Consider the following 21,617-nt stretch of genomic DNA (forward strand, 5'->3'; position numbering starts at 1 on the left):
TGTATAAGCTTATGTATGTATGTATGTATGTATGTATGTATGTATGTATGTATGTATGTATATATATATATATATATATATATATATATATATACATACACATACACTAACTTAGGGATATGTGCTGGATGACCTATAGTTAAGTATGCACTTCCTAGAGTGCTTATTTCCCCAATAGTTGAATTGAGCTACCTCTACTGTACTAGTACGGTTCTATTATGATTGATTTATCAGTGCCTATAAGAAGACTGTGGAGCCTCTTACAAATGTGTTCACACAAGATGGAAGTATTAATATGATCCTTCATTCTACTTATTGCTGTATGCAAACTGTTGAGTAGCGATAGGTACACTGCGTTACTCAGTTTATTGCTGGGGCGCGCTCAGCATAGCGTCCTTGTTGCTTAGTAACAGGGTAGCTAGGTGCTTCCGGACACTTCCGGTTGCTGAACCGCACGGAAGTTTAGCCGCTGGAACGCATGATGATGCGTTACTGTGGCGGTCTGCACCGGGGCGCCGCGGCTGGCCGGAGCCGGCGCTCACATGGCTGAGTGGTTTGTACCGCAGGTATGGTGTTTTTTCCCCCCGTGTTCTGGGGTGTCATAGAGTTCTTATTAAGTTTTAACTACGAGTAGAATCTTTTTGGAGGGGTGGCTTCCGGAACGGATGCCACTTCCGGTAAGCACTGCTTAAATAGCGCACTCGTACATAGGGACAGCATGCAGCAATGTTTGCTCTGTCCCCTGGCTGAAGTGAGTATTGACTATTTGTAATATATGTGATGATCTCTCCACCTTTCATCTACATCAGAATTTGCTGATTGTATTCCTAACTTGGTTTTAGCAGGTTGGACTATTTTAGATGCAAAACCACCTGCACCGCTGTTTGTTTATTCTATGGCTACTCTAATGAGGTATGGAGTTAGTTTTTCCGAGACTAGTTTCACTAGTGGAGTGTACACTATAGCTCTAAGTTGTTCATTATTTTAATTTCTTTTGGCAGAATGAGTACCCTTTTTAGTGTATTTTCAATGGGTTCTATATGCCCTAATATCCATATATGAGAGATGCTCTGTGTGGACACCTACAGGTATCCCAGGTAATTAGTTTTTCATCCTTCAGATGGATATATTTTTGATGGCACGTCTTAACAGGTGTTTTTTTGGTGGTGGGTCCATTATTGTAGCCAGTAGGCACCCATAGGGGCCGGTGAGGCTTATTGCTTGTGACTGTATATTACTGTTCATTTGCAGATTATGCTCATGTTGTTCCTAACTATGATTTGATGATACAATGCATCACCTGTCTTGATAAAGGCCTGTGACCAGACCGAAACGTCGACAATAAAAGCAATTGGTGATTTTATGAAGAAGTATCTACGATTGTCTATTTGTGAGAGTGCACCTTCCAAACTCTTGGAGCTTTCTATGGTACATGTGTGGACCTAACCGGCCCATTAGGAGCACCCACCACCTGATGAACTTTTATTTCAATGAGAGTGCAGGATTATCAATGTTTGTTTTATATATATATATATATATATATATATATATATATATATATATATATATATACTGCTCAAAAAAATAAAGGAAACACTAAAATAACACATCCTAGATCTGAATGAATGAAATATTCTTATTAAATACTTTGTTCTTTACATAGTTGAATGTGCTGACAACAAAATCACACAAATATTATCAATGGAAATCAAATTTATTAACCCATGGAGGTCTGGATTTGGAGTCACCCTCAAAATTAAAGTGGAAAAACACACTACAGGCTGATCCAACTTTGATGTAATGTCCTTAAAACTAGTCAAAATGAGGCTCAGTAGTGTGTGTGGCCTCCACGTGCCATTATGACCTCCCTACAACCCACACAAGTGACTCAGGTAGTGCAGCTCATCCAGGATGGCACATCAATGCGAGCTGTGGCAAGAAGGTTTGCTGTGTCTGTCAGCGTAGTGTCCAGAGCATGGAGGCGCTACCAGGAGACAGACCAGTACATCAGGAGACGTGGAGGAGGCCGTAGGAGGACAACTACCCAGGAGCAGGACCGCTACCTCCGCCTTTGTGCAAGGAGGAACAGGAGGAACACTGCCAGAGCCCTGCAAAATGACCTCCAGCAAGCCACAAATGTGCATGTGTCTACTCAAACGATCAGAAACAGACTCCATGAGGGTGGTATGAGGGCCCGACGTCCACATGTGGGGGTTGTGCTTACAGCCCAACACCGTGCAGGACGTTTGGCATTTGGCAGAGAACACCAAGATTGGCAAATTCGCCACTGGCGCCCTGTGCTCTTCACAGATGAAAGCAGGTTCTCACTGAGCACATGTGACAGAGTCTGGAGACACCAAGGAGAACGTTCTGCTGCCTGCAACATTCTCCAGCAAAACCGGTTTGGCAGTGGGTCAGTAGTGGTGTGGGGTGGCATTTCTTTGGGGGGCCGCACAGCCCTCCATGTGCTCGCCAGAGGTAGCCTGACTGCCATTAGGTACTGAGATGAGATCCTCAGACCCCTTGTGAGACCATATGCTGGTGCGGTTGGCCCTGGGTTCCTCCTAGTGCAAGACAATGCTAGACCTCATGTGGCTGGAGTGTGTCAGCAGTTCCTGCAAGATGAAGGCATTGATGCTATGGACTGGCCCGCCCATTCCCCAGACCTGAATCCAATTGAGCACATCTGGGACATCATGTCTCGCTCCATCAACCAACCATCCATCCAAGTTGCACCACAGACTGTCCAGGAGTTGGCGGATGCTTTAGTCCAGGTCTGGGAGGAGATCCCTCAGGAGACCATCCGCCACCTCATCAGGAGCATGCCCAGGCATTGTAGGGAGGTCATACAGGCACGAGGCGGCCACGGACACTACTGAGCCTCATTTTGACTTGTTTTAAGGACATTACATCAAAGTTGGATCAGCCAGTAGTGTGTTTTTCCACTTTACTTTTGGGGGTGACCCCAAATTCAGACCTCCATGGGTTAATAAAATTGATTTCCATTGATAATTTTTGTGTGATTTTGTTGTCAGCACATTCAACTATGTAAAGAACAAAGTATTTAATAAGAATATTTCATTCATTCAGATCTAGGATGTATTATTTTAGTGTTCCCTTTATTTTTTGAGCAGTGTATATACACACACAGACACGACTCACAGAATTATATAGATAGCTTTCCCAGTGAATTGTCATGGCTCCAGAAACACTATGTGACAACGCCTGGTGGGTCAGGGTCAGACTCATGAGATTCAGTTGTCTGCAGCATGCAGAGTCAGTGCTCATAGTGGGTCCCATCTCATAGTCAAGCAACAACGGCTGGTGCAACGACACTTGCTGCATCGCAGGCTGAGTGGTACCAGGTGGGAGCTGTCCTGTCTCCCATTGCAGGTGTTAGCAGGGCTCCAGGGACAGTGCCGATTAACTCTGCAGCAGCAGCGGGTGCGCCGCAGAGCTCCGTTGGAAGAGCAGTAGTCACAAGGAATCCTGCAGTGACCCACACAGATGCTGCTGGACATGTAGGTGCCCCTTCAGGGCTTGGGGCCTGGAGTCAGGTGTCTCCACTGCCTCTGGGAGTCCCCCCCACTGCCCGATGCATGACATAATGATGTAATGAAAAAGTGGGTAGGGCCACCGGTAAGAACAAGACTACCCGAAGCATCCTCAGGATTCTCTGGGAGGCTGTGCAAGCTGCAGTGTACGTCTGGTGCATCCAGGACCCCCGCTAGCCAGGTGTAAGGATGTAAGGACTGATGCAGTGTCGCTCACAGAGTCCTGCACTCTGTGTGAATGCACTACTCGCACAGCCCTAGTTATGGGCCTGCTTGCAAGAGATGGAAAACTTAGTATAGACAGATAATATCTAGTGTGAAATAATAAGAATTTACTTACCGATCATTCTATTTCTCGTAGTCCGTAGTGGATGCTGGGGACTCCGTCAGGACCATGGGGAATAGCGGCTCCGCAGGAGACAGGGCACAAAAAGTAAGCTTTTAGGATCACATGGTGTGTACTGGCTCCTCCCCCTATGACCCTCCTCCAAGCCTCAGTTAGGTACTGTGCCCGGACGAGCGTACACAATAAGGAAGGATATTGAACCCCGGGTAAGACTCATACCAGCCACACCAATCACACCGTATAACTTGTGATCTGAACCCAGTTAACAGTATGACAAACGTAGGAGCCTCTGAACAGACGGCTCACAACAAATAACAACCCGATTTTTTTGTAACAATAACTATGTACAAGTATTGCAGACAATCCGCACTTGGGATGGGCGCCCAGCATCCACTACGGACTACGAGAAATAGAATTATCGGTAAGTAAATTCTTATTTTCTCTAACGTCCTAAGTGCATGCTGGGGACTCCGTCAGGACCATGGGGATTATACCAAAGCTCCCAAACGGGCGGGAGAGTGCGGATGACTCTGCAGCACCGAATGAGAGAACTCAAGGTCCTCCTCAGCCAGGGTATCAAATTTGTAGAATTTTGCAAACGTGTTTGCCCCTGACCAAGTAGCAGCTCGGCAGAGTTGTAATGCCGAGACTCCCCGGGCAGCCGCCCAGGATGAGCCCACTTTCCTTGTGGAATGGGCCTTGACAGATTTAGGTTGTGGCAAGCCTGCCACAGAATGTGCAAGTTGAATTGTGCTACAAATCCAACGAGCAATCGTCTGCTTAGAAGCAGGAGCACCCATCTTGTTGGGTGCATACAATATAAGCAGTGAGTCAGACTTTCTGACTCCCGCCTTTCTTGAAATATATATTTTCAATGCCCGGACCACGTCCAACAACTTGGAATCCTCCAACTCGTTAGTACTCGCAGGCACCACAATAGGCTGGTTCAGGTGAAACGCTGACACCACCTTAGGCAGAAAATGAGGACGCGTCCGCAGTTCTGCCCTGTCGGTATGGAAAATCAGATATGGGCTCTAATATGATAAAGCCGCCAATTCTGATACTCTCCTGGCTGAAGCCAGGGCCAGTAGCATGGTTACTTTCCATGTAAGATACTTCATCTCCACCGATTTGAGCGGCTCAAACCAATGGGATTTTAGAAAATCCAAGACTACATTAAGATCCCACGGTGCCACTAGGGGCACAACCGGGGACTGTATATGTAGTACTCCTTTTACAAAAGTCTGGACTTCAGGAACTGAAGCCAATTCTTTCTGGAAGAAAATTGACAGGGCCGAAATTTGAACCTTAATGGACCCCAATTTGAGGCCCATAGACAATCCTGTTTGCAGGAAATGCAGGAATCGACCCAGTTGAAATTCCTCCGTGGGGGCCTTCCTGGCCTCACACCACGCAACATATTTCCTCCAAATGCGGTGATAATGTTGTGCAGTCACCTCCTTCCTGGCCTTTACCAGTGTAGGAATGACCTCTTCCGGAATGCCTTTTTCCTTTAGAATTCGGCGTTCAACCGCCATGCCGTCAAACGCAGCCGCGGTAAGTCTTGGAATAGACACGGTCCCTGCTGAAGCAGGTCCCGTCTTAGAGGTAGAGGCCACGGATCCTCCGTGAGCATCTCTTGAAGTTCCGGGTACCAAGTTCTTCTTGGCCAATCCGGAGCCACTAGTATCGTTCTTACTCCCTTTTGCCGTATAATTCTCAGTACTTTTGGTATGAGAGGCAAAGAGGGAACACATACACTGACTGGAACACCCACGGTGTTACCAGAGCGTCCACAGCTATTGCCTGAGGATCTCTTGACCTGGCGCAATACCTGTCCAGTTTTTTGTTGAGGCGGGACGCCATCATATCCACCATTGGTTTTTCCCAACGGTTCACAATCATGTGGAAGACTTCTGGATGAAGTCCTCACTCTCCCGGGTGTAGATCGTGTCTGCTGAGGAAGTCTGCTTCCCAGTTGTCCACTCCCGGAATGAATACTGCTGACAGTGCTATCACATGATCTTCCGCCCAGCGAAGAATCCTTGCAGCTTCTGCCATTGCTGTCCTGCTTCTTGTGCCGCCCTGTCTGTTTACGTGGGCGACTGCCGTGATGTTGTCCGACTGGATCAACACCGGCTGACCCTGAAGCAGGGGTTTTGCCAGACTTAGAGCATTGTAAATCGCTCTTAGCTCCAGTATATTTATGTGAAGAGACATCTCCAGGCTTGACCATACTCCCTGGAAGTTTCTTCCTTGTGTGACCGCTCCCCAGCCTCTCAGACTGGCATCCGTGGTCACCAGGACCCAGTCCTGTATGCCGAATCTGCGGCCCTCTAACAGATGAGCACTCTGCAACCACCACAGAAGAGACACCCTTGTCCGTGGCGATAAGGTTATCCGCTGATGCATCTGCAGATGCGATCCGGACCATTTGTCCAGCAGATCCCACTGAAAAGTTCGTGCGTGGAATCTGCCGAATGGAATCGCTTCGTAAGAAGCCACCATCTTTCCCAGGACTCTTGTGCATTGATGCACAGACACTGTCCCTGGTTTTAGGAGGTTCCTGACAAGTTCGGATAACTCCCTGGCTTTCTCCTCCGGAAGAAACACCTTTTTCTGAACCGTGTCCAGAATCATTCCCAGGAACAGCAGACGTGTCGTCGGGGTCAACTGAGATTTTGGAAAATTCAGAATCCACCCGTGTTGTTGCAGCACTAGTTGGGTTAGTGCTACTCCGTCTTCCAGCTGTTCTCTGGATCTTGCCCTTATCAGGAGATCGTCCAAGTAAGGGATAATTAATACGCCTCTTCTTCGTAGAAGGATCATCATTTCGGCCATTACCTTGGTAAAGACCCGAGGTGCCGTGGACAATCCAAACGGCAGCGTCTGAAACTGATAATGACAGTTTTGCACCACGAACCTGAGGTACCCTTGATGTGAAGGGCAAATTGGGACATGCAGGTAAGCGTCCTTTATGTCCAGGGACACCATAAAGTCCCCTTCTTCCAGATTCGCTATCACTGCTCTGAGTGACTCCATCTTGAACATGAATTTTTTTATGTACAGGTTCAAAGATTTGAGATTTAGAATAGGTCTTACCGAGCCGTCCGGCTTCGGTACCACAAATAGCGTGGAGTAATACCCCTTTCCCTGTTGTAGGAGGGGTACCTTGACTATCACCTGCTGAGCAAACAGCTTGTGAATGGCTTCCAATACCGTCGCCCTGTCCGAGGGAGACGTTGGCAAAGCAGACTTTAGGAACCGGCGAGGGGGAGACTTCTCGAATTCCAACCTGTAACCCTGAGATACTACCTGTAGAATCCAGGGGTCCACCTGTGAGCAAGCCCACTGTGCGCTGAAATTCTTGAGTCGACCCCCCACCGTTCCTGAGTCCGCTTGTAAGGCCCCAGCGTCATGCTGAGGGCTTTGGAGAACCCTGGGAGGGCTTCTGTTCCTGGGCAGGGGCTGCTTGCTGCCCTCTCTTACCCCTTCCTCTGCCCCGAGGCAGATATGACTGTCCTTTTGTCCGCTTGTTCTTATAGGAACGAAAGGACTGCGGCTGAAAAGACGGTGTCTTTTTCTGTTGGGAGGGGGTCTGAGGTAAAAAAGTGGATTTTCCGGCAGTTGCCGTAGCCACCAGATCCGATAGACCGACGCCAAATAATTCCTCCCCTTTATACGGCAATACTTCCATATGTCGTTTGGAATCCGCATCACCTGACCACTGTCGCGTCCATAAACTCCTTCTGGCAGATATGGACATCGCATTTACTCTCGATGCCAGAGTGCAAATATCTCTCTGCGCATCTCGCATATAAAGGAAAGCATCCTTTAATTGCTCTATAGTCAATAAAATACTGTCCCTATCCAGGGTATCAATATTTTCAGTCAGGGAATCCAACCAGACGACCCCAGCACTGCACATCCAGGCTGAGGCGATGGCTGGTCGCAGTATAACACCAGTATGAGTGTATATACTTTTCAGGGTAGTTTCCAGCCTCCTATCAGCTGGATCCTTGAGGGCGGCCGTATCAGGAGACGGTAACGCCACTTGTTTCGATAAGCGTGTGAGCGCCTTATCCACCCTAGGGGGTGTTTCCCAGCGCGCCCTAACCTCTGGCGGGAAAGGGTATAATGCTAATAACTTTTTTGAAATTAGCATTTTTCTATCTGGGTTAACCCACGCTTCATCACATACATCATTTAATTCCTCTGATTCAGGAAAAACTACAGGTAGTTTTTTCACCCCCCACATAATACCCCTTTTTGTGGTACTTGTAGTATCAGAGATATGCAAAGCCTCCTTCATTGCCGTGATCATATAACGTGTGGCCCTACTTGAAAATACGTTTGTTTCATCACCGTCGACACTAGATTCAGTGTCTGTGTCTGGGTCTGTGTCGACCGACTGAGGTAAAGGGCGCTTTACAGCCCCTGACGGTGTCTGAGACGCCTGGGCAGGTACTAACTGGTTTGCCGGCCGTCTCATGTCGTCAACTGATTTTTGTAATGTGCTGACATTATCACGTAATTCCATAAACAAAGCCATCCATTCCGGTGTCGACTCCCTGGGGGGTGACATCACCATTATCGGCAATTGCTCCGCCTCCACGCCAACATCGTCCTCATACATGTCGACACACACGTACCGACACACAGCAGACACACAGGGAATGCTCTTATCGAAGACAGGACCCCACTAGCCCTTTGGGGAGACAGAGGGAGAGTTTGCCAGCACACACCCAAGCGCTATAATATATATGGGAACAACCCTATATAAGTGTTGTTCCTTATAGCCGCTTAAATATATAAAAATATCGCCAAAATATGCCCCCCCTCTCTGTTTTACCCTGTTTCTGTAGTGCAGTGCAGGGGAGAGTCCTGGGAGCCTTCCTCACAGCGGAGCTGAGCAGGAAAATGGCGCTGTGTGCTGAGGAGAATAAGCCCCGCCCCCTATTCCGGCGGGCTTTTCTCCCGGAGTTTTAGACATTTGGCATGGGTTAAATACATACATATAGCCTTAATGGCTATATGTGATGTATTCTTTTGCCATTAAAGGTATTATATATTGCTGCCCAGGGCGCCCCCAGCAGCGCCCTGCACCCTCCGTGACCGTCTGGTGTGAAGTGTGTGACAACAATGGCGCACAGCTGCAGTGCTGTGCGCTACCTTCATGAAGACTGAAGAGCCTTCTGCCGCCTGTTTCCGGACCTTCAATCTTCAGCATCTGTAAGGGGGGTCGGCGGCGCGGCTCCGGGACGAACCCCAGGGTGAGACCTGTGTTCCGACTCCCTCTGGAGCTAATGGTGTCCAGTAGCCTAAGAATCCAATCCATCCTGCACGCAGGTGAGTTGAAATTCTCTCCCCTAAGTCCCTCGATGCAGTGAGCCTGTTGCCAGCAGGACTCACTGAAAATAAAAAACCTAAAAAACTTTTTCTAAGCAGCTCTTTAGGAGAGCCACCTAGATTGCACCCTGCTCGGACGGGCACAAAAACCTAACTGAGGCTTGGAGGAGGGTCATAGGGGGAGGAGCCAGTACACACCATGTGATCCTAAAAGCTTACTTTTTGTGCCCTGTCTCCTGCGGAGCCGCTATTCCCCATGGTCCTGACGGAGTCCCCAGCATCCACTTAGGACGTTAGAGAAAATACAGATAATAATAGTTAAGAAGAACCACAAACACAACCTCATCTAATATCAAGAACTAAGGTAGAAGAATAGACAGGAACACGCCAAATGTAAGGAGTACAGGGTAAAAGTCAGAGGATATGCTGATGTAACAATCCAAACCGATCAGGAGCACTCATAGGGCCTGATTCAGAGGTGGACGCAATGTCAATGTTTACAGAGTCGAGCAATTTTTATCTTGTACTGCGCATGCGCCACGTTTGAGTACAAATGGCAGTCTCAATGAGGATTTGGACGCAGAGTGATTGACAGTCAGTGTGTGCTTATGGGAGGAACACGCAGGTAGCTAGTCAAATGCAGGCATGTAGCAAGCGTTTTATTGTATGTGTCACTGCCAGCGACTGCATCATTGTATGTGTAGTTGTAGTGGTCCCAGTGGCTTTGTTGCTATGGGTTGCTCTCTTTGATGGTGTATCTTTGTATGCAAGTGGTGCATTAGAGATGCCGCGGGTGGGTATCTCTGTTCAAATGACAGCAGCTGCAGCGTTACCATATTTTCTCAGCTGCGTATGACAACTGCATCCACCTCTGAATCAGGCCCATAGTAAATAAACAGCAGGAACTATCACCGGCACAGGTAAATTTACAATGCAGTTATTTCAAACTTGGATAGTAGATTGATTAAAAACGGAGTTCCAGTCTTTTCCTAATGAATAATCAGCAACAACTGAGAGACAGTCTATAGAAACGAGAAGCTGCGTGTGTCTCCTAGGCAACCTTTCTGACTTATTCTGACAGTCAGACACTAAGATTTTTTTATGTTCATTTTTAGTCTCATATCGTAACTGTGATTTTATTGCAATCCAAATAATGATGCCTGATTCCAAATTAGGCATACAGTACAAATGTTTTCGGAGTATATCTTGCATATTTTCGCATTACACATGCTCCGGAACTAAGTTACAGCAAGTAGTAGTGATGCCGAGCATTTCAGCTGCATCCACTTGCAACTGAACGTGTACTATATTTGGGGTGGTATTCATGAGACCGACGGTCGGGAGACCGACAGTCACATGACCTCCTCCAGCCTCCCGACCCCACTATCCCGATGGTCGGCATGCCGACCAACAGGGACTATTTCCACTCGTGGGTGTCCACGACACCCATAGAGTGGGAATAGAACCCGTGGCGACCGCAGGTCGCCACCGAGCCCGCAGCGTGGCGAGCGCAGTGAGCCCGCAAGGGGCTTGCTGCACTCGCCTCTCCCCGCCGGGATCCCGGCGTCTGTAAGCTGACCTGCGGTCAGGAGACCGCCGGTCAGCCATACTACACCCCTATATTTGGGCTGTAATGGGTGTTCTCATGTAGGTAATATTCAGAGAAGTTTAGTCCATGGTATGACGGGTTATGCAAAATGTGTAAATATATATGTTTTTTAAATCAACTCTACATAAGACTATAATGGGTAAATGTAATAGCCTGTACACTGCAGGCATAGGCAGGTTCCTGGACAGTCTTCCGATGGTTTAAAGGGTATCCGGTTGATAGATAGACAGTGTCTAGTTAGACAGTCAATATATAGACACAATATGTTAGACAGAAATTAAGTTGACAGGGTCAAAAGGTCGACATGAAAATGGTCGACAAAAAAAAGATAAAACTGTTTTTTTTTTTTTTAAAGTAACATGTTTTTGAACTATTTCATACCTTCTCTATCCATGTCGGCACAGAGTTGGTTATAAACCTTGTGGCGAGCGAAGCGAGCCACCGTGCCCGAAGCGTGGCGAGCAAAGCGAGCCCCGCGAGGGTATGCCTTTCTACAATTGGGGGTCCCAGATGACAAAACTATCCACACAAACCACAAAAATGCAAAAAACATGGTGTCTACCTTTTTTATGTCGACCATTTCCATGTCGACCTTTTGACCTTGTCGACCTTGTGTACTGTCTACCTTTTTCATGTCGACCTTTTGACCCTGTCGACCTAATGTCTGTCTAACATATGGTGTCTATCTATTGACTGTCTAACTAGACACTGTCTATCTTTTATACCACACCCGGTTTAAAGTAGCATTCATGTAAAAGGCAAAACCGGGTGGCTTTGTCTTTTACATGAATGTTTTTATCACACTGAACCAGGTCAACACATACTGTACATTTTCACTGACAATTGCTACTCTGTACACTCATATAATGGTTTCTATCAGGTTGTGATAGAAATGGATGTTAGGCATTCCCTGTGATGTCTTCACATGTTCAGAATGAGATCCGGTGAAGATCCAGATGGTCGGGATCCCAGCAGTCAAAATACCGAAGCCGGAACGCAAACACTGATCGGAATGCCGCCACCGTCATCCTGAATGGGCACACCACCCCGGCGCGGGCATCACGACACCCTGGATCCTGACTGAGATGCTGCTGGGCCGCCGGAGAGGTAAGCTGCGGGGAGGCGGGTAAAATTTAGGCACCCCAGAAGAGGGTTAGGGTGTAGGGGAGGGAGGGTTAGGTTTAGGCTGCGGGAAGGGGGGGTAGGTTTAGACACCACCGAGGAGGGTTAGGGGCGATTAGAAGGGAGGGTTAGGGGGGCATTGGGGGAAGGTAAGTATACTTACCTTCACACTGTGGGGATTCTCATAGTCGGGATGCCACAGTCGGTATTCTCATCCTGACTGCGGCAATTCAAACCCAACTCGTTTAGAATACGTGGGTGCTATTTTTCTCATTCTTCATATGTGTGTCTATGTCATGTAGCCTGATTGCTACAGTAATTTACTTTTGGTTTTAACTTTGCTATACAGTTTCCAGTATTTCCCTGTGTACTCAGCTACTTACAGTAAAGTCTGGAGAAGCTTAGACCTGAACCTGTGCAGAGAGCGAGTAACAGAAGTTCTAAGATTTTTAGTTGATTATTTTAAGTGTTCCAATCAAATAGAAAGCTCTTTAGCTCTGAAATAATGTTACTTAACAGCACTGTGAGCCATGTACTTTCTACAAAATATTACATAAAATAAAAAATGTATGGTGCCTAATGCTAAAATGTATTTAATGTTCTCAAAACATGATACAATCAGACCACAATAACATGTCACTATCAAATCTATCTTTTCTACTATTTACAGATGCACACGTGTTTGTTTCAGGTTTGTTTCCTTTAAGATGAATGTAATACGAGATATATATATATATATATATATATATATATATATATATATATATATATATATATATATATAAAATAAGATTTTAAACCTACCGGTAAATCTTTTTCTCGTAGTCCGTAGAGGATGCTGGGGACTCCGCAAGGACCATGGGGATAGACGGGCTCCGCAGGAGACATGGGCACTTTAAGAAAGACTTTAGATCTGGTATGCACTGGCTCCTCCCTCTATGCCCCTCCTCCAGACCTCAGTTAGAGAAACTGTGCCCAGAGGAGACGGACAGTACGAGGAAAGGATTTTTGTTAATCCAAGGGCAAGATTCATACCAGCCACACCAATCACACCGTATAACTTGTGATATACTATCCAGTTAACAGTATGAAAACGACATAGCATCAGTCCAAGACCGATGAGACTATAACATAACCCTTATTTAAGCAATAACTATATACAAGTCTTGCAGAAGTAGTCCGCACTTGGGACGGGCGCCCAGCATCCTCTATGGACTACGAGAAAAAGATTTACCGGTAGGTTTAAAATCTTATTTTCTCTTACGTCCTTGAGGATGCTGGGGACTCCGTAAGGACCATGGGGATTATACCAAAGCTCCCAAACGGGCGGGAGAGTACGGATGACTCTGCAAAACCGATTGAGCAAACAGGAGGTCCTCCTCAGCCAGGGTATCAAACTTATAGAACTTTGCAAAGGAGTTTGAACCCGACCAAGTAGTAGCTCGGCACAGCTGTAGCGCCGAGACCCCTCTGGCAGCCGCCCAAGAAGAGCCCACCTTCCTAGTGGAATGGGCCTTAACTGATTTTGGCAGCGGCAATCCCGCCGTAGAATGCGCCTGCTGAATCGTGTTACAGATCCAGCGAGCAATAGTCTACTTTGAAGCAGGGGCACCAATCTTGTTGGTTGCATACATGACAAACAGTGCTTCTGTTTTTCTGACTGTAGCCGATCTGGCCACGTAAATTTTCAAAGCCCTGACCACATCAAGGGTGTCGGGATCCTCCAAGTCACGCGTAGCCACAAGCACCACAATAGTTCATATGAAAGGATGAAACCACTTTTGGCAGGAATTGAGGACGGGTCCGCAATTCCGCTCTATCCATATGGAAAACCAGATAGGGGCTTTTATGTGATAAAGCCGCCAATTCCGACACTCGCCTAGCTGAAGCCAAGGCTAATAACATGACCACCTTCCAAGTGAGATTTTTCAACTCCACCGTTTTAAGTGGTTAAAACCAGTGTGACTTAATGAAACTTAACACCACGTTAAGGTCTCAAGGCGTCACCGGAGGTACAAAAGGAGGCTGAATATGCAGTACTCCCTTCACAAAAAAGTTTGTACTTCAGGGAGAGAGGCCAATTCCTTTTGAAAGAAAATGGATAAGGCCAAAATCTGAACCTTAATAGATCCTAATTTTAGGCCGAAATTCACTCCAGTTTGCAGGAAGTGAAGGAAACGGCCCAGATGGAATTCTTTCGTAGGAGCATTCCTGGCCTCACACCAAGAAACATATTTTCGCCATATACGGTGAAAATGTTTAGATGTCATGTCCTTCCTAGCCTTTATTAGCGTAGGAATGACCTCATCCGGAATACCCTTATCCGCTAGGATCCGGCGTTCAACCGCCATGCCGTCCAACGCAGCCGCAGTAAGTCTTGGAATAGACATGGCCCCTGTTGCAACCGGTCCTGTCTTAGAGGAAGAGGCCACAAATCTTCTGTGAGCATTTCCTGCAGATCCGGATACCAGGTCCTTCGTGGCCAATCTGGAACAATGAGGATTGTTCTCATTCCTCTCCCTCCTACCATTCTCAACACCTTGGGTAAGAGAGGAAGAGGGGGAAATACATAGACTGACTGGAACACCCACGGTGTCACTAGGGCATCTACAGCTACTGCCTGAGGGTCTCTTGACCTGGTGCAATACCTCTGCAGCTTCTTGTTGAGGCGGGACGCCATCATGTCTATCTGTGGCAGTTCCCACTGACTTGCAATCTGTGCGAAGGCTTCCTAAAGAAGTCCTCTCTTGGATGCAGGTCGTGTTTGCTGAGGAAGTCTGCTTCTCAGTTGTCCACTCCCGGAATGAACTGCTGAAAATGCGCTTACATGATTTTCCGCCCAGCGGAGAATCCTGGTGGCTTCTGCCTTTTCCACTCTGCTCTTTGTGCCGCCTTGGCGGTTTACATGAGCCACTGCGGTGATGTTGTCTGACTGGATCAGAACCGGTAGGTCGCGAAGCAATGTTTCCGCTTGCCGAAGGGCGTTGTATATGGCCCTCAGCTCCAGGATGTTGATTTGAATACAAGTTTTTTGACTTGACCCAAAGACCTTGGAAGTTTCTTCCCTGTGTGACTGCTCCCCCACCTCGGAGGCTCGCGTCCGTGGCTACCAGAATCCAGACCTGGATAGCGAACCTGCGACCCTGCAGAAGGTGAGCACTCTGCAGCCACCATAGGAGAGACACCTGGCCCTAGGGGACAGGGTGATTAACTGATGCATCTGTATATGTGATCCGGACCACTTGTTCCGTAGATCCCATTGGAAAGTCCTTGCATGGAACCTGCCGAAGGGAATGGCCCCGTAAGATGCCACCATCTTTCTCAGGACCCGAGTGCAGTGATGCACTGACACCTGTTTTGGCTTTAATAGGTTTTTTACCAGAGTCATTAGTTCCTGGGCCTTCTCTATCGGAAGATAAACCCATTTCTGGTCCGTATTCAGAATCATACCCAAGAAGGGCAGACGAGTCATAGGAACCAACTGTGACTTCGGGATATTGAGAATCCAGCCGAGTTGCTGTGACACCTTCAGCGAAAGTGACACGCTGTTCAACAACTGCTCTTTTGATCTCGCCCTTATTAGGAGATCGTCCAAGTATGGGATAATTGTGACTCCTTGCTTGCGTAGGAGCACCATAATTTCCGCCAATTACCCTGAAACTGGTAATGACAATACTGTACCGTAATTCTCAGGTACGCCTGATGGGGTGGATAAATGGGAACATGAAGGTATGCAGCCTTTATGTCTAGATGCACCATAAAGTCCCCCCCTTCCAGGCTGGCGATGATCGCTCTGAGCGATTCCACCTTGAATTTGAACCTTTTCAAGTATAGGTTCAGAGATTTTAATTTTAAAATAGGTCTGACCGAACCGTCCGGTATCGGGACTACAGCCAAGGTTGAGTAATATCCCCTTCCTTGTTGAAGGAGGGGAACCTTGAGCACCACCTGTTGGAGATACAATGTGTGAATTGTATTTAATATTATCCCCATTTCTGGGGGAGAAGCCGGTAGGGCCGATGAGGCACCTCTTCGAATTCCAGCTTGTAACCCTGAGAAACAATTTCTATTGCCCAGGGATCCACCTGTGAGTGAACTCAGATGTGGCTGAAGAGTCGAAGACGTGCTCCCACTGGGGCGGACACCCTTAGCGGAGCCCCAGCGTCATGCGGTGGATTTAGTAGAGGCCGGGGAGGACTTCTGTTCCTGGGAACTAGCTGTGCCCTGCACCCTTACCTCTGGTAAGAAAGGACGCTCCTCGTACTTTCTTGTTTTTCTGTGACCGAAAGGACTGCATTTGATAATGTCGTGCTTTCTTAGGCTGTGAGGGAATATAAGGCAAAAGATCAGATTTACCAGCTATAGCTGTGGAGACCAGGTCCGAGAGTCCTTCTCCACACAATTCCTCACCCTTGTAAGGTAACCTCCATATGCCTCTTTTAGTCGGCATCACCTGTCCATTGCATGTTCCACAGGACACGTCTAGCAGAAATCGACATAGCGTTGACTCTAGAACCCAGTAGAGCAGTGTCTCTTTGAGCATGTCTTATATATAAGACAGCATCTTTTATATATGCTAGGGTCAAATAACATGGTATCCTTATCTAGGGTTTCAATCTCCGCTGATAAGGTATCTGTCCACGCTGCTACAGCGCTATAAACCCCTGCCGACACAATCGCCGGTCTGTGTAGTGTACCAGAATGTGTGTAAATGGACTTCAAAGTACTTTTCTGCATGCTATCTGCAGGATCCCTGAGGGTAGCTGTATCTTGGTATGTCAGCGCTACCTTTTGGGTAAACGTGTCAACGCCTTGTCCACCCTAGGGGAGGATTCCCATCGTATCCTGTCCCTAGCAGGGAAAGGATACGCCATGAGAATTCTTTTGGGAAACTGCAGTTTCTTGTCTGGAGATTCCCGCTCTTTTTCACACAATTCATTTGGTTCATGAGAGGGGGGAAAGGTTATCTCAGCTTTCTTCCCCTTAAACAAGTGTACCCTCGTGTCAGGGACAAATGGGTCATCAGTGGTATGCCAAACATCTTTTATTACAATAATCATAAATTGAATACTTTTCTGCCAGTTTTGGCTGTAACTTTGCATCATCGTAGTCGACACTGGAGTCAGACTCCGTGTCGGTATCAGTGTCTATTATTTTGGATAGTGGGCGTTTTGAGACTCTGAGGGTCCCTGCGACATAGGGACAGACATGGGTAGATTCCCTGTCTGTTCTCTAATCTTTTGTGCAATAAATTTACCTCAGCACTTAATTCCACATATCCAGTCAGGTGTCGGCGTTGTCGACGGAGACACCACACACACACATTTGCTCCATCTCCTCCTTAGAAGAGCCTTTTACCTCAGACATGTCGACACACACGTACCGACACACCACACACTCAGGGAATCCTCTTATCTGAAGACAGTTCCCCCCACAAGGCCCTTTGGAGAGACAGAGAGAGAGAGTATGCCAGCACACACCCAACGCTAATACCCCAGGAAAAACACACAATGTGTTTACCCAGTAGCGCTGTAATACTATTATTTGCTGCCAATTATGTGCCCCCCCTCTTCTCTGAAACCCCCTTTCACTGTGGATAAGCAGGGGAGAGTCCGGGGAGCTTCCTCTCAGCTGTGCTGTGGAGAAAATGGCGCTGGTGAGTGCTGAGGGAGAAGCCCCGCCCCCTCGGCGGCGGGCTTCTGTCCCGCTTAAATATAATAAAAACTGGCGGGGGCTCTTTATATATACAGTGCCTAGCTGTATATATATCTCTTTTGCCAGAAATGAGGTTTATATTGCTGCCCGGGGCGCGCGCCCCCCCCCCCCCCCCCTGCGCCCTGCACCCTTACAGTGACTGCCGTGTGTGAGGTGTGTGGGAGCAATGGCGCACAGCTGCACTGCTGTGCGTTACCTCAGTGAAGATCATGAAGTCTTCTGCCGCCTCTGAAGTCTTCTTTTCTTCTCATACTCACCCGGCTTCTATCTTCCGGCTCTGCGAGGACGGCGGCAGCGCGGCTCCGGGACGAACTCCAGGGTGAGACCTGTGTTCTGACTCCCTCTGGAGCTAATGGTGTCCAGTAGCCTAAGAAGCAGAGCCTTGAAACTCACAGAATTAGGTCTGCTTCTCTCCCCTCAGTCCCTCGATGCAGGGAGTCTGTTGCCAGCAGGCTCCCTGAAAATAAAAAACCTAACAAATATACTTTCTGTCAGAAATCTCAGGAGAGCTCTCTGAAAAGCACCCAGTCTCCACTGGGCACAGTATCAAACTGAGGTCTGGAGGAGGGGCATAGAGGGAGGAGCCAGTGCACACCAGATCTAAAGTCTTTCTTAAAGTGCCCATGTCTCCTGCGGAGCCCGTCTATCCCCATGGTCCTTACGGAGTCCCCAGCATCCTCAAGGACGTAAGAGAAATATATATAATATACATTCTCACCTAGTTCTATGTTGTGGGTGTAGTATATAAACTCCATCAGGGTACTTTTCAGTAACTGTTTCACGGTCCAAATTAACCAAAGCTCGTGCAGCGTGTGAGGACTGAATCACATAAGGGGACTTCAATGCTTCAGCCAGTATAGAAACCCAACCTGGAGACATAAGAATTTACAGCACTGAATGGAAATGGTTACAGATACTGTATCTCAGTACATTTTGTGCGATTTATTCATTATAGGCATGCTGCTTTCTATATTTTAAAATAAACACTTCCAAAGCTTGAAAAAGGAGCATCACATGTGTTGTGTGTAGTTTAGGGTGCCTAGCCCAAGTCTCACCAGATATGTTTAATGAAATCAATATCAGATTTGAATGGGGGGGTCCTAAAATCTTGGTGGACTGATGTCCCAATTATCATGTCTGCGGTCATATAAAGAAAACAAAAAAACATACTGTATGAAACAGATATAATCCAGTTGCCTTGGCCTGCAAATGTTGAGAACTGTACAATTTTACCATCTTTATGTACACCCATTATTATTAGAATATGGGAGAGGGGTTAATACTGTATGCAGCTAGTGTGCATGGTATTGCATTTTAGTGTAAATCTGGTAATAGTGCAGCCAACATGGAGGAGGGCAGAAATGATTGCACGATAATTGGAGTACCTTCGTACAGTGCAAGATTTTTGGAGACAATTTCCCATTTCCATTGGTTAAATGATGATTGAGAGGATCAGAGTGGTTGTGAATGAATATCGCTCAGATGCATATCCTGATTGATAATCATTCAGAATTTTAATTTCATTGGCTGATCGGAAACCATTATTGTTCAGTGTATGGTCAGCCTAAGGGATAAACTAGAACCTGAAAAGAACTGGGTCACAGTGCTCCCAACAGTGTTTTTCGCTGATGGTACTCAACAGTAAATTCTACCGGAATTTTTTGTATAATTTTTAATTCTTATATCTAATCCCTGAAACAAGAGAAAACCAGTCAAATAATTTCTGAAATGAATAAAATAAGGGTGCAAAGACTTGTCCATAGTATAGAAAAATGACAATAAATCTTGTATCAACTTTTACCTTTAGATGAGTATCTTTATCATTTTTCATACAAGAAAAGCAGGAATTGTAAAAAGATTAAGCATCAGTATTATTAAATAATAAAAAATTAAGCAAATACTTTGTTTGACATACATAAAAATTCAAGCCTGTTGACTGAAAATTGTGTAGGTGTATAAATAACAACCAATAATCCTTGATTCTAGAAAAAATTGGCATTATGTGCAAGGTGAGGAAATTGTTATTTTACATAGCCACCAGTGAAAAATGTTCTCACAAGGGAAGACCTGACAAGCAACATCCTGCCGGGCTCTGTATTATTAGAACGCATGAGTCATGTACCCATGCCAGTGGCTGGCTGAGCAGTACAGGAGATTTAGCAACAGCTTGGTTATTATTAAAAGTAGCAACATGACTCTTTTGTTTGTGCATATGTTAACATGCCAAGTGGACTGTGGACATATTTTAATTAGCGTGTAATAAAAGGAAAATACCATACAAAGTAGTAAAACTAGATTATGCTAGATAATTGCACAGTATGGTGTATTGCACAAATGAAACATTTTGACGCATTTTGCGGAAACAGTGGAGCTTTGCCAGCTTTCATCACCTGAGTCCACGATGTTTGAGTGCAGATGTTCATATAAGGCCAGGTTTCCTATTATACGTATTATGCTCCTTTGTATTTTCTGAGAATCCTTGCGGAGTAAATATATTTTCTGAAGCAGCTGTAATCCTCTGTTTGTCACAATTTTGTCAACATGAGTAGATATCTGCATTGAGCAAAGGAATGATAAGCAGTAAAACGATGGCTGATAATAACGGCTAAGAAATCATGTGTAAATAATTGCCCTTGCTTATAGAAGCTGCTGTAAGGCTTTCACACTTAAAATGTTGACTACAGTAATATAGATTATTCCCTTAACCTGTCCAATCACTGTAATCTGAGCAGTTTTCAAGCAGTTTAAAAAAATTAAAATAAAATAAAACTATTAAATAAATATGCCTGCTGTAAGGCAGCCATCAATTTACAGGGATTAAATAAAGTGAATGGAAAGAAATGGCATTCATTCCACTCGTTCATTATTCTCATTAACATACACACACTCCTGTAATGCTCATAAATTATGCTTGGTGGAACAGCAGAGCTGATGACTATGCTCATATTTTTACATATTTATGTAAAATAGAGGCACAATCATGAGTTAAGTGTTTCCCCTCTTTGTATAATCTGTTATAAGGTATGCAGCTTTCCTGTGCATTGTGAATTTTGTGCTCTTCAGCTATGTTTAGCATTGCAGAAAATTGTAAGTGTTCAAGTGTGCACTTTGTGCGGCTTTGTGCTATTATGTTGTTCTGATGCACTATATTTTGGTTTCATTAAGCCATCTGCATTACTTCAACTGACCACACACAGGCTGATCAATGCTGTATGACCTAAACGCCACATAAGGACCAACCTGGCGAGATCAGGCAGTTCCGTACTCAGGATCAATAAACTCAGAGGATGAAAGTGATCATTTGCCCGATGGATTTTAAGGTAAGCAATCTTTCAGGGATATCAGGGACATTTGCAACGATCATCTGAGATAATGCTGTGACTGTAGCAAGCTTAAGCTACATTAGGACAGAGTACTGTAATTTAACTTTAGGTAATTCAATATTCAGGACAAGCAATAACATCAAAATTAAACAAGCAATGAGCAACTGTTTTAAGTTAATTGCAGCTATTCAAAGAGTTTAAATAATTTATTTTCCCAATAAAACTAATTTTCTTTTAGAAACTGGTTTACATCTATCATTGCTGTTAAAAATGTTGAGCTTTAGGCCACTGAAAAGCGACACTTGCAAAAGTAGTAGTAAATGTACCCTTTGGCATTCTTTTTCTGAAGCCATTCATTGCTTGACTTGAATGTGCGTTTTAGGTTGTTAACATGTTCGAAGATAAAACTCCTCTTCATCTGTTTAACAGGGGCCAGCAAATTTTATTCCACAATCTATTCATATATGGAGTTATTCATTATGCTCTCTATCCCTGACTAGAGCTCCTTTCCCTGCTGTGAAGCAGCCGCAAAGCACCACACTGCCAGCACCACCACCATGCGTCACAGTAGGCATGGTGTACTTTGGGTGATTATGCCA

General features: G+C 45.9%; 1 protein-coding gene across 2 annotated transcripts in view; it reads right to left on the reverse strand.

Moving 5' to 3' along the window:
- Nucleotides 1–21,617, reverse strand: part of SERAC1 (serine active site containing 1) — a 408,753-nt gene that overhangs the window by 82,591 nt on the left and 304,545 nt on the right. For both annotated transcript variants that reach the window (XM_063917652.1, XM_063917651.1), the window contains 2 exons: nucleotides 20,086–20,248; nucleotides 18,414–18,564 (listed from right to left, as the gene is read on the reverse strand). In XM_063917652.1, coding sequence (XP_063773722.1) covers nucleotides 18,414–18,564; nucleotides 20,086–20,248 — 314 coding nt within the window. The remainder of the gene's footprint in view (nucleotides 1–18,413; nucleotides 18,565–20,085; nucleotides 20,249–21,617) is intronic.

This window comes from Pseudophryne corroboree, chromosome 4 (assembly GCF_028390025.1).
Source record: "Pseudophryne corroboree isolate aPseCor3 chromosome 4, aPseCor3.hap2, whole genome shotgun sequence".
NCBI lineage: Eukaryota > Metazoa > Chordata > Amphibia > Anura > Myobatrachidae > Pseudophryne > Pseudophryne corroboree.